This window comes from Mauremys mutica, chromosome 2 (genome assembly GCF_020497125.1).
Source record: "Mauremys mutica isolate MM-2020 ecotype Southern chromosome 2, ASM2049712v1, whole genome shotgun sequence".
NCBI lineage: Eukaryota > Metazoa > Chordata > Testudines > Geoemydidae > Mauremys > Mauremys mutica.
The window spans coordinates 163,514,400-163,527,915 of record NC_059073.1 but is presented as its reverse complement, the minus strand read 5'-3'; the positions used below and the strand labels follow the sequence as shown (position 1 = coordinate 163,527,915).

At 42.3% G+C, this 13,516-nt stretch overlaps 2 protein-coding genes across 5 annotated transcripts in view; one reads left to right on the top strand and one right to left on the bottom strand.

Moving 5' to 3' along the window:
• The window catches only part of ATPSCKMT (ATP synthase c subunit lysine N-methyltransferase), a 23,581-nt gene extending 22,144 nt beyond the window's left edge, over nt 1-1,437 (bottom strand). For all 4 annotated transcript variants that reach the window (XM_045003756.1, XM_045003757.1, XM_045003758.1 and 1 more), the window contains exon 1: nt 1,226-1,437. In XM_045003756.1, the coding sequence (XP_044859691.1) occupies nt 1,226-1,437 (212 nt within the window). The remainder of the gene's footprint in view (nt 1-1,225) is intronic.
• On the top strand, nt 1,415-13,516 carry CCT5 (chaperonin containing TCP1 subunit 5). The gene is made up of 11 exons (XM_045003754.1): nt 1,415-1,655; nt 5,749-5,809; nt 5,902-6,066; nt 6,569-6,767; nt 6,982-7,174; nt 7,400-7,549; nt 7,883-8,002; nt 8,416-8,601; nt 9,620-9,757; nt 10,656-10,836; nt 13,212-13,516. Exons 1-11 carry the CDS (start codon nt 1,551-1,553, stop codon nt 13,337-13,339), a joined length of 1,626 nt encoding a protein of 541 aa, XP_044859689.1. The 5' UTR covers nt 1,415-1,550; the 3' UTR covers nt 13,340-13,516.

Here is a 13,516-nt window from a genome sequence, read left to right as displayed (position 1 = left end):
CTTAAATTAGAGGACTGTTGTATCAAGTCTCCCCTCAGTCTTCTTTTCTCAAGAAGAAACCACTCCAATTTTTTAAAATCTTTCCTCCGAGATAAGGTTTTATTATTTTTGTTGCTCTCCTCTATACTCTATCCAATTTATCCACATCTGTCTTAAAGAATGGCACCCAAAACTGGACAAAGTACTACAGCTCAGGCCTCACCAGTACCAAGTAGAGCAAAATAATTATCTTCTAATGTTTGATATATGAGACGCCTGTTAATACGCTCCAGAATATTAGTCTTTTTGGCAACTGCATCGCACTGCTGACTCATTCAATTTGTGATACACTATAACTTGCAGATCCTTTTCAAGAGTACTACCACCTAGTTAGTTAGTTCTCCATTTTGCAGTTGCTAATTTGACTTTTTCTCCCTAGTGCAGTACTTTGCACTTGTCTCTATTTACGTTTATTTTGTTGATTTCAGACCAATTCTCTAATTCAGGGGTGGGCAAACTGCGGCCCGCGAGCCGCACAAGCGGCTCGGCCCCGCTCCAGTGCTCCAGCCGGGGTGCTGGGTCGGGGGCCGCACCACAAGGACAGGACAAGTGATTGGCTAAAACTGCAGCAGAGATGAGCTACACATGAGAAAAAAAACTTCCTGTCGGGGTGGTTAAGCACTGCCACAAATTGCCTAGGTAGGTTATGGACTCTGTCACTGGAGGGTTAAAAGAGCAGGTTAGAGAAGCACGTGTCAGGGTCACTCTCTAGCCAATACCTGGTCCTGCCTCAGTGCAGGGGGCAGGACTGGGCCATCTACCACGGGCCCTTCCACTCCTGCGTCGCTCTGGCTCTAGGGCAGCAACTCCCACTCTTAGCCCCTCAACAGGCTTCGCTTCAGGAGCCACCGCTGCAGGGGCGGGCGCGGCTGAGCGGGGTCCCGGCCAGCGGGCGGTGCCTGGCCAAGGCGCTGCGCACCCGCCGGGGCGGCTCCACCGTTACCCAACCCGGAGCAGACAGGCCCCGCCCCTAGCAGCAGGGACCCGGCCCCGCACGGAGGGACCCTGCCTCGCCTATCCAGGCCAGCGCCACCCCCCCACTCACCGAGGGGCCGATATCGCGAGACTCGGAGGAGCAGGCGGGAACTCGGACCGACGCAGGCGCAGGGGAGTGGATGATACCACCGGAAACGCGGGGGGGGGGACTCGCCTGTGGCAGGCTGTCTAGCACTGTAGAGTAACGTACCCTGCCTCGCAGCGCGCATTTGCGCTGTCTCTTTTTGCTCTCACTGTAGTGCCGTGGCCCCTGCCAATATGACGTGTGTCGGAGTTCCGCTCAGTGGTCTCGCCCACTCCGACTTGCGCCCTTCTTTCCCTCAGACGCTTCCAGAAGGGCTCAGTGGAGGCGCCACATTGGTCCCAGCTAAGAAATCCTTCCGGTAGTAACCCGCTGCGCATGCGCGGCGCAGAATCGCCCGCCCCTCACGTTACGTTGCGTTGGGCGCAGTGGGCAGCAGCCGCAGCTCGTGCTCAGTCGGTTGGTGTCGGAGCGGCTGCGGGGCGGCGGGACCATGTCGGCGATGGGGACTCTCGCGTTCGATGAGTACGGGCGGCCCTTCCTGATCCTCAAGGACCAGGATCGCAAGAGCCGCCTCATGGGGCTGGAGGCGCTCAAGGTATTTGCGCATGCGCCACCGGGGAACCGCCGGCTCCCGGCCCCGGCTCCATGTGCTTCCCCGCCCCCACCCCGGTGGTCGGTCGCTCGCTCATCCCCTTCCCGCTGTAGGGTCTGGAGCCGCCGGGCTGTTGTGTGTCCCACCCCCCACCCCCACCCCCGGGGCTTCGGGCCGGGCCGGGCGGGTGCAGGAAAAGCCGCGACCGGTGCGCGGAGCTCCTAGCCCCGCCCCCATCGGGCCGCCCCGCCGCGGCCCGAGCGAAGCCCTTGGTGACGCGCCCCGGGGCCGCCCTGAGCTGCCGCCTCGTGCGGGTGGAGCGGGGCGGCTGGACCCGCCGGGCGCTTTGTTAAACGCCGCGGCCGGGCCTTGCGGTCGCTCAGTCACTAAACTCACAATTAAGCTGCGGCTTCCCCGTAAATCTCTCACACACTGAACCAGGCTCTTCTCCCCCGGTGTCTCCTGCCTTAAACCCCCCGCCCCCCCCGGTTATCGTCCCATCTCCCTTCCACCTTATAACCGCCTTGAGCACATTGTTCACAGCCCGTTTCGTCCAGGGGTCTCTGCCTTGCACTCAGCTGAAACCACTCAGAGCCGCTAATGATCTCAAAGCTCAAACCAGGCTGTTATCCTCATCCTCTTTGACCTGCCAGCTGCTTTTGATACAGTTAACTACACTCCTCCTCTTGACATTTTGTTCTGCCTTGGCTTCCTGGACTCTGTTTTCTCTCCTACCTCTGTAACTGCTCCTTCAGCATGTCCTTTGGAGGATGCTCTTCACCCCCTCCCCCTTTCAGCTTTGGGGCGGGAGGGGTCCACAGGGCACTGTACCTTTCTCTTTTCCCTTTACACCTTATTTCTGGGTAATCCATTTCATACACAAATACAATGTATGTTGACAACTCAGGCCCTGCAGCAAACCTGTCTCTTTCTGCTCAAGCTAAAATCTTGGTGCCTCTCTCTGACATTTCATGGATATCTAGCTGTCAGCTCCAGGTGAATATGGCTGTAACAGAGCTCCTAATCTGCTCTCCCTGTTACTTCCTTTCTCAATCGCTGTGGACACCACCACCATCCTGCCTGTCATGCCCTTAAACTGGGCATTGTCTTTGACTTGGACCTCTGTATTGGTCTTCATATCCAGGTGGTGTGTGAATCTTGCCAATTCTTTCTGGCTAACATGGCTAAGATATGGCCTAACTACTCCTTCCACACAACTAAAATTCTTGTCCAGGCTCTTGTCATCTTGCATCTACATTACTGCAACATTCATTTCTCTGATTTGACAGATGCAGTTGTGCCCTGTTCATATCCATTCCGAATGCTGTTGCAAAAATTTTCCTAACCTGTTGCTTTGACCATATCAGTCCTCTCTTTGCTTCCCTCCACTGGCTCCCCCTTCTCAGTCACTTCAAACATAAGCTACTTGTTTTAATTTTCATGGTGTTTCATGGTCATGCTACCTATTATCTGCCATAGGCTATTGAGCTGTCCATATTCACCTCCAATCAGCCCATGATGTCAGCCTCCATTGCCCACTTGTTACGTTTTTCAAAGTACTTTTGTCCTTTCTCTCATGCTACCTCTCATATTTGGGAAGCACTCCTCATAAACATTTTCAAAGCTACCTCATTATCCTGCTGATCCTTCTGCCTAAGGGCTTGTCTACATGGATTTGAATTATGGGGGTGTGAATTGCAGTGCAATATGGCGTTGTATTTAACTACCTAGTGTAAACCCTGCTAGTGTAAACTAAAAAGTTCCCAGTTCACATCAACGTAGTCCTGGAAACATGAATTAGGAAACAGGGTTTACATGGTGCATTTACAGTACAGTACTTCGGGGCATGTGACTCATATGCCCGATAGTCCAAACTTCAAGGCCGTATAGACAAGACCTAAAATTTTGTTTTAACATGTTGCCTATGAAATACTGGGCAGCAGGTGTGCCGAGACCATGTATTGTCTCATTGTTTACTTGTACTCCATTGTATGTCTGCCTATATCCATCTGTTGGCTCTTGTCTCGTACTTAGGGTACATCTACGCTTAAAATGCTACAGCAGCGCCTCTGTAGCTCTTCAGCCCAGATACAGTGTACAGTAACGAGAAGGCTGCTCCCATCACTGTAATTAATCTACTTCCTTGAGAAGTGGTAGCTAGGTCAATGGAGGAATTTTTCCATCGACCTAGTACTGAGGGTTAGGTCGGCATAATTGCGTCTCTCAGGTGAAGTTTTCAGTGTAGACCAGTCTTTAGGTTTTCAGATTGGGCAGGGACCATATTTTTTTGTTCCGTGTTCGTACAGTATATAGCACAATGAGGTCCTGGTCCATTATTAGAGCTCTTAAGCGCGTTGGTAACACAAATAATAAATGTGTTGCATTTCAGTCATTCACCTGTTGCAGCGCTGAAGGAGACTAAAAGTATAATTTTAAAAATCCATGATGTTTGGTGTTTTGCGCCTGCAGAGGTGGGATGCTTTTGTTGTATCCTAGTGGATAATCTGAGCAGTTTGGCTACACTAGTAATGCAATGGTATGTTGAAAGGCCCAACAGATTTTAAAGAATGACTGAATGTCAACAATCCTTTATCTGGTGAAAGTCCGTCCCAGATCATCACTTTTGTATGAGAGAGTTAGGGTACGTCTACACTACCAGCCAGATCGGTGGGCAGCGATCGATCTATCAGGGATCAATTTATCGCATGTAGTGTAGACATGATAAATCGATCCCCGATCGCTCTCCCGTCAACTGTTGGACTCCAGCAGTGCGAGAGGCGGAAGCAGAGTCAATGGCCATTGATCCAGTGTGCCCTTGTTGCCAAGAAGGCTAATGGCATTTTGGGTTGTATAAGTAGGGGCATTTCCAGCAGATCAAGGGATGTGATCATCCCCCTCTACTCAGCACTGGTGAGGCCTCATTTGGAGTACTGTGTCCAGTTTTGGGCCCCACACTACAAGAAGGATGTGGATAAATTGGAGAGAGTCCAGCGGAGGGCAACAAAAATGATTAGGGGGCTGGAGCACATGACTTATGAGGAGAGGCTGAGGGAACTGGGATTGTTTAGTCTGCAGAAGAGAAGAATGAGGGGGGATTTGATAGCTGCTTTCAACTACCTGAAAGGGGGTTCCAAAGAGGATGGATCTAGACTGTTCTCAGTGGTAGAAGATGACAGAACAAGGAGTAATGGTCTCAAGTTGCAGAGGGGGAGGTTTAGGTTGGATATTAGGAAAAACTTTTTCACTAGTAGGGTGGTGAAGAACTGGAATGGGTTACCTAGGGAGGTAGTGGAATCTCCTTCCTTAGAGGTTTTTAAGGTCAGGCTTGACAAAGCCCTGGCTGGGATGATTTAGTTGGGTTTGGTCCTGCTTTGAGCAGGGGGTTGGACTAGATGACCTCCTGAGGTCCCTTCCAACCCTGAGATTCTATGATTCAGTGCCGCAAGGATGCAAAGTAAGTAATTTTAATTCGATCTAAGGTATGTCAACTTCAGCTATGCTGTTCTCTTTGCTGAAGTTGCGTATCTCAGATCGATCCCCCTCCCCCCCCCCAGTGTAGACCAGCCCTTAGAGCTCACAGGCAAAGGTCCAGCCCACTAGTCAAATGCCTTTAATGCATCTGCTAGCGGGAGGGCAGAAGGAGAAAAGTTTGGGTATATCAGTTATAGATCAACACACACAATTTGCGTGATCTAGGAATAATTATAATATAAATTTTCACATAGTTTAACTTCTGCTTGAAATAGAGCAAAATCATCTGTAGCAGTTGTTTTGTGTCTCACCCCCACTTAATACTGTTTTTATAAACAAAGGCGGGGGTGGGGGAGAAGCTACTATGCCTTTTTCATTGCCAGTGCAAGTTTTATTCATATTTGCACCGATGGAAAACATTGGAGATGGGAATTGCTACTGGCTAAGCGATGGCCCTGAAAATACAGACACCTAATTTTCTCTGACACATAAGTGTACCTGCAGACAGCTAGAATCAAAGGACTTTCTTTTTCACTATTTGTTTGCATAGTGTTACTAACAAAGCATTGTATTTTAAAGGATGTGTCATAATGACTGAATTTATGTTTGCATTTTTGTTTCATAGTCTCATATAATGGCAGCAAAGGCTGTGGCAAATACACTGAGAACATCACTGGGGCCCAATGGTAAGTATGAGAATGTAAGTTTAAACACTTTTTTTTTGTAAGGTTTCTTTGATTTATTTATAACTTGTATACTTTTTGAACATCTATTTTAGGTCTTGATAAAATGATGGTGGACAAGGATGGTGAGGTGACTGTCACGAATGATGGTGCCACCATTCTGAGTATGATGGATGTGGATCATCAAATAGCTAAACTTATGGTAGAGTTGTCTAAATCGCAGGATGATGAGATTGGGGATGGAACTACAGGGGTTGTTGGTAAGAGCCATTTCAAATCTGTTACCTTTGAAATCAGGTTATTTAAAGAGTTGGCCCTACATAAACAATTAGCATCTCAAACTTAGTAGAGTAGCTAACATTTTAATTCTCTTGCAGCTCCTGTATTGCAGGCTCTCTATCAGAAGGATGGGGGACGGGGGTTGTTTGTTTTTGTTTTTAAAGGGGTAGGCTAAATTTGCAGGCAGTATTGACACTTCATCCCTTGTATTAAATGCATCCATGTATTTATTTTTTCACATATCTTAAATAGTTTTCTTCCAATTCCATCTTCACTCCTTAAGAAAAAGCAGTAATTGAGTAGTTTCCTCACTAAGATTGGTCAACAGCTGTTGATGAATTTTAGAAACTTGTGTCTGGCATAGTGTAAGCCTGCGAGGGCAAGTCTGTTAAACACACTTTCTGTGCTCTAACAACGTAAAATAACTTAGTAAATTGATGGAGGAAAGTAAATTTTTGGGGTTTTTTTTGTTTTGTTTTGTAGTTCTGGCTGGTGCATTATTGGAACAGGCTGAGCAGTTGTTAGATCGCGGTATTCACCCTATGAGAATAGCAGATGGTTATGAGCAGGCTGCACGCATTGCCATTGAGAATCTAGACAAAATCAGCGACAGTTTTCCAGTTGATCCACAGAACACTGAACCTCTCATCCAGACTGCAAAGACAACTCTAGGTTCTAAAGTGTAAGTTTATACTGGGAAAACCTAACTAATAAAGTTTCATACTTGAAAGCATTTTTGGGAAGAATCATTGACAGTTGTTTAACTTTTTTAGCTGGAATATAAAATTTGTTACATTCCTCAATGAAATTTTTCCTTAATGCTAAACATCACTTTTTATTTTTATTTGAGTTTTGAACAATCTTAACTAACTTCATTACATTTTGCTTACATTTAGAATTAATCGTTGCAACAGACAAATGGCAGAAATCGCTGTAAATGCTGTACTGACAGTGGCTGATATGGAACGCAAAGATGTTGATTTTGAGCTAATCAAAGTGCAAGGCAAAGTGGGAGGGAGACTGGAAGATACCCAGTTGGTCAAAGGAGTGATTGTGGATAAAGATTTCAGCCATCCACAGATGCCTAAAGTGAGTCAGTCTTTTCTGGTAGTGTCTTTATTTAAACCATCAAGGAACTTTTCTTTGCCCCTCTAACTGCTGTATCTGAACACCTCTCATGTACTGTAAAACAGAAGTTTCTCTTTCCTAGCTTGTAGAAATAATAACTTTATTAGTATGGGGTGTGGGAGGGGAGAGAGTGCAGATATTATTGAGGTCAAAATAATTAATCTTAATCTTTATTTTAACATGTAGGAAGTTAAAGATGCTAAAATTGCAATTCTCACTTGTCCATTTGAGCCACCTAAGCCTAAAACCAAGCACAAGCTTGATGTAACATCTGTGGAAGATTACAAGGCACTGCAGAAATATGAAAAGGAGAAATTTGAAGAGATGGTGAAACAGGTTAGAGTTTATAAACATATTTATCCCTGATGACTTTTCCCCAGTGTATACAAAAGTGAAATATTTTGCTTTTTATGTATGATTTGGCTAGCAGTCTCATAAGAAGCAGACCTGTTTGCATACATATACTTTTAAAAATTACAACTGAATGATGAACTATTAGGAAAAAAGAATAGCTGTAATTAATTAACAGACTGCAGTTTGAAATTCAGTTCCATGGTTAGTGTCTTTACGGGTCATCCTTTGTATCTATAGTATTTTTGTACTTGTGAGTTCAAATTAAACCCATTGTATTGCTTTTAACTTAGCAACATATATTGGAATTGTTTTCAGATTAAAGACACTGGTGCAAACCTAGCTATTTGCCAGTGGGGTTTTGATGACGAGGCAAATCACTTATTGCTTCAGAATGAGCTGCCTGCTGTTCGTTGGGTTGGTGGACCTGAAATAGAAGTAAGTAAACTTCTCTCCAACTTCATGTATTAAATCCTTTGTCAGCCAGTCAAGGCAGATGCAAAATGATCACTTCAGAAGCTCTGGCTTCAGGAGGAGAGCAGCACAACTAATATACATGAGTCTAAATCACTGACTGTAAAATAGCACTTGTGAGAAGGGCCCACTGTGAATGGGGCCACGATTCACAAATTGAGCTTAAAAAGTGTGATGGATAATAGGTGACCTAAGACTCCATGTTTAAAATCTCATTCCTTGCTCTGCAGAAGCAACTCATTCCCTGAAATACTCTGAAGGAGGGGAAGCATACATTTCAGTCTAATCCATAAGCTGGCGTTCTTCCACCTACGTCCCACAATTTAAAAAAACCCTTGAAAAAATTCTTTTCAAAATGACTGTTTTTTTACTTGTAGTTGATTGCCATTGCAACTGGAGGGCGCATCGTTCCTCGTTTCTGCGAACTCACGTCTGAGAAACTAGGCTTCGCTGGCATTGTCAGGGAGATCTCATTTGGAACAACAAAAGATAAAATGCTTGTTATTGAGCAATGTCAGAATTCCAGAGCTGTGACCATCTTCATTAGAGGAGGAAATAAGATGGTGAGATGCTCAATATGTAAATGAGAGTTTGAACATGTCTTCTGCTAATTCCTATCAGCTTGCAAAATCAGCAGGTGCATCCAAAAGAAGCCTCAGTTTTGTACTGTCTTATCTGAAGTGAGGCTAGAGGGAGTGAACAAGTTAGTAGTCCACTTGACTGGGACAGTCAACAGTGATTGCTTGTTAAGAGTGGCAACTTACTGTGCAAAGTACCACTAGATTCACATTGTTTGGTGTTGAGTAAAACTAATGATCCTTTGTTATCATGCACTACGAGTAACTTTATTCTTGTGCCTAGTGCCTTTTACTTTTAAGGGACTGCTCGTGTGAATAAAATTATATTGAATAATTTGGAGGATCAGGCACATAGCAGTAGATATCTAATCTTCATCTGTAAATCTTGGCTTGACCTTTAAATAAGAATGGTGTCTCCTGTACACAGAAACCAAATTTCAGAACTTTGCACTAAATCGATTGGTGTCTAGTGTGTTGCTCTTATCCTGCTGGGACTTAAGTCCTATTTGGAGCCAAAAGCATAAGAAAGAGGGGAAAACTGAGAGGGTACAAATTTAAAAAAAAAAAAAAAAAAAGTACAAATCTCTTTAACAAAAACTGCTTTTGAGGTTTAGTTTAAAAAAAAAAAAAACGCATCAAGATATTAAATGGACCTTCTAAAGTATGAACCATAAATATTTTAGTGTAAAAACCTTGTTTTTATCTTGGAAATACCCCAGGCTTGAAAAGCAATTTGGTCATCCAAGTGAAGGATTGAAAATCTTTTAAAATGTGCATGTGTAATTTCTAAGTATTGAAAAGCTGATTATTTCAAAATGTAAAGTTTTATGAAAACAGTGAATTAAAAAAATCTAGGTCATTACAACAATAGATTTCTATTCAGATATTACTTGGCTGTGTGGAGTTTCTAATTCTGTACTAGGAAACCTTGATGAAGTAAGATTTTCGGGATTCTCTTAACTTTACATACTGTAACATAACTTGTTATATTCTAAAATTCAAGATTATCGAAGAAGCAAAACGATCTCTTCATGATGCCTTGTGTGTAATCCGGAACCTGGTTCGTGATAACCGCATTGTGTATGGAGGAGGTGCTGCTGAGATCTCTTGTGCTTTGGCAGTTAGTGAAACAGCAGATAAGGTAAAAAAAAACAAAAACCCTTTTTCATCATTCTCCTGCTCAACAAAAACATCAACCTTTAGTATCTGTAACTGAAAAACAAGTGTGTTAAGGAATTTCATGCTTTCACTTACGCACAGTGTCATGTAGCTTTAGTTTTTCACATAGTAATTGCTGCTGCTTCACCATAAAAAAAAGCAAAGTAGAAGAAGAAAAGCTGTTGTGCTTTTAAAAAAAAAAAAAAAAGGCTGTTATGCTTTAGTAAATTACTTTGTGGTTAGTGATTAAATGATACTGTGAAATTTTCTATTGGGTTGCTAGCTCTCTTTCCAGACTGATGTACTGTTATCAGTGAAGTTCCTTTTGCAATACTGATATTGTCTTTTGACAGATGAAATAGGACAACTTAAATTTATCAAAGTCATGTCTGAATTCAAGTACAGATCTTAGGGTTTGGTTTTAAAAGGTTGTAACCTTAGCCAGGTCAAAATGTGCAGCTCCTGGAATAGACACTATGGTTGTAGATGGGGCATTCAGTGGCACATGACTCCATCCCCTACCCCTAGACCCTCATTTCAATATGATGATAAGATTGCAATCACTCCCACCATTTCATGCCAGGACTTTTACTGCATTGTAGCAGGGTCCATGTGGTCAGTTACTGAGCTGCCAGCAGATGCATTGTAGATTCACACAGTGAAATGGCTTGCCATGTAAACAAGCCATTTGTCCTTAAGACTGATGTAGGATGCATTATGCATATAAGTATGTTGGCACCACATATAAACATCCTGTTGGGTAGGATGGGCCATGTTTTTAAGGAACACTTGCATTTATAGTATATGGATAAAGTCTTTCACTGTTTCAGTGTGGTGATCTGGTTTTGCCAACAGTCTAATATAAGCCTATACTCTCCTAGTGCCCCTCTTTGGAACAGTATGCTATGAGGGCTTTTGCTGATGCCCTAGAAGTCATTCCCATGGCACTTTCTGAAAACAGTGGAATGAATCCCATTCAGACTATGACTGAAGTGCGAGCTAGACAAGTGAAAGAAAACAATCCTGCTCTTGGGATCGATTGTTTGCGCAAAGGAACAAATGGTAAGAAATCCTTAATATGTTGTGACTATTGTGAGAGGAGCTAAATGGAAGGAATTTCTCAACAAATGTAAAAAGCCATAATAGACTTACCATGAGTACTACAAAGACTTTGGAAAATTTCCTATGAAGAATTTAACTTTTTTGGGTTACTGTGTATAATGAAGTTCTTGTTTGCAGCTACTTATTGGACTAATATGGCTCCTAAATTTTCTGGTAATTTTTGTAATGGGTTAAAAACACCTGTTGTATCTAATAGAAAACTATGGTTCTAACTTTTTCTTCATTCTTTTCTCTTAAAACACTTGTGTAGAAATTGTCCTCTCTCTAAAAAAAATAGTGTTATTTATCCCATCAAATGTCCAGTTCAAGTTACTAGAACAGAGTTAAGAATTTGTATAATCTGAACACTGGATCCCAGAATTGTTTTGGTACAGAACATTATAAGAGTAGTGATTTTTTTCAGAACAGTATTATAGTTTTTAAAAATAAAAAGTGATGGTGTGAAAAAAAAATCATCAAGGCTAGGTCTGCGCTATGAGCTAGGGACGGGATTCCCCTGCTCGTGTACACATGCTTGTGGTAGCTTGATGAGAGCTAGCAGTAGCATAAATAGCAGTGTAGTTTAGGCAGCTGTAATGGAGAGACAATCAAGCTATTCTGAGTACAAACCTGCCTGAAACAGGTACGTATGTACCATCCTGGCTCAGCCACGCCTCTTTTGCCACTACCTGTGCGACTGCATCTTCACTACAACATTGTTTCATCCATGCTGTTTTCCTACTTAAGACATCTTTTTCAGAAAAGAAACTCACTTGTTCAAGTTACTACTTTAAGGCACAGTGGGAAGTTTGTCATAATATGGTATTGGCACATTTATCCATACAAAATATACTGTGTAATTTTCTTTATGCCTGGTTGACTTCCTTGTGATGAAAGTACTTAAGCTTCTACATAAAGGACTGTTGTCAGTGTGCCTTATGGTAGTCTATCACTGGCACATGGAAGCTGCATTTATTCTTTTCTATGAAGTTAAAAATCATGCTAGAGGGGAAAGAGATGGGAATATTGAGGGAGTGGAATGTTAGAAAAGAGAATCTGGATCCTCTTATTTAAGATCACTGTGAAAGCTCTAAAAGTTACTCACTTTGTAAATAAATGTGTAGCTTGATGAGATTTTTAAAAACCCTCAGGGTTGGAAGCAGTAATCAAAATACGTTGTAGGGGATCACACAGTAAATTACTTACTCTTAAATTTCTTGGATTAAATTATTTTATGACATATAAACAATAAAAAGTAAAAGCAGCAAAGAATCCTGTGGCACCTTATAGACTAACAGAAGTTTTGCAGCATGAGCTTTCGTGGGTGAATACCCACTTCTTCGGATGCATGTTTGAGCAACATGTTTTGAATCAGATGCCTTCAGGAGGCCATAAGTTCTTTATTGCTCTGCTGAGCATTTTTGTTGTTTATTTTAATTTAACCCCAAATAATTATATGTAATGTTTGTTAAACTCACTTGTATGTGAGGTCACCCACAACATGTAAAAAATCAAGGCTGCAACAAACAGGTGAGTGTCCAAATGTATGTTTATGTACTCCAAATTTGGGTGCCTATTAACAGATTTTCTAAATGAGCTCCTAACTGGGATTGATTTTTGGATTTTCTGGGTGGTTGACTTTATTTTGAAGAATGGTTATCTACCAAACATCATCTATTGCAACATGAATTTCTGAATTCAAGCTCTTGAAACATCAGTTAATCACTTAGTACTTCTTCATATTTGGAATAAAAACCTTAATTTTATACCACATGAGCAAAACATTTGGGCATAAGTAGAATGAGTTCAGATGAGGATTTGATTTGGAACTGTTTTTACTTTTGTAGGTATCATGTTCCCTTCACTGTTTTACTGCTGTGCCTTATTATCATGATTAATGTAATGCGTTGCCCTAGTGGATATAGAGAAGTTTAAAAAAAAAAAAAATACTGTGCTCCAAGTTGGGAACTTTCAGCTCAGAGCAATTTTTGAGACTGGGATGTAAACCTGAAGTCTTTTTTCAGGAAATGTCTCAACTGTAGTATGAGCACTTGACTGGCCAAACAAAGTGTACAATGTCAGAGAAATAAGTCAGCTGCTTGTACCAGCATGTTTTTCTTCACTATACCTCACTATGATCTCTAAACAGCTGAAAGGGAATAATATGCATGTAGAATAAAATTTTGCATTTTCGTAGAAGGGCGTGATTGTACAGTACTAGAATTTTAAATCTGATATGTGATTTGCTCTCTGCAGGCTCTTTTAATGTGTCTTTAATTTGGTGGGTTTTGACTTTTGGGGGGATGTCTAATTAATTATTTCCCTTCTTCTGACAGATATGAAGAAACAACATGTCATAGAAACCTTAATTGGTAAAAAGCAACAGATTGCTCTGGCTACTCAGATGGTTAGAATGATTCTAAAGATTGATGATATTCGTAGGCCAGGAGAATCTGAAGAATGAAGGCTGAAAGACAAGGAATAAAATGTAGTGGAGCCACTGCAGTAAGAAAAATCAGTGGGATCTCAACAGTTCATCTTCAGCTATTTATTTCTTGACAACTTTTCTTTTTGTTTTAAATACTGTAACTGCTCGTTGTTGAAGACAATAAAGTACCATTTAGCAGTTGTGGCTTCAAGA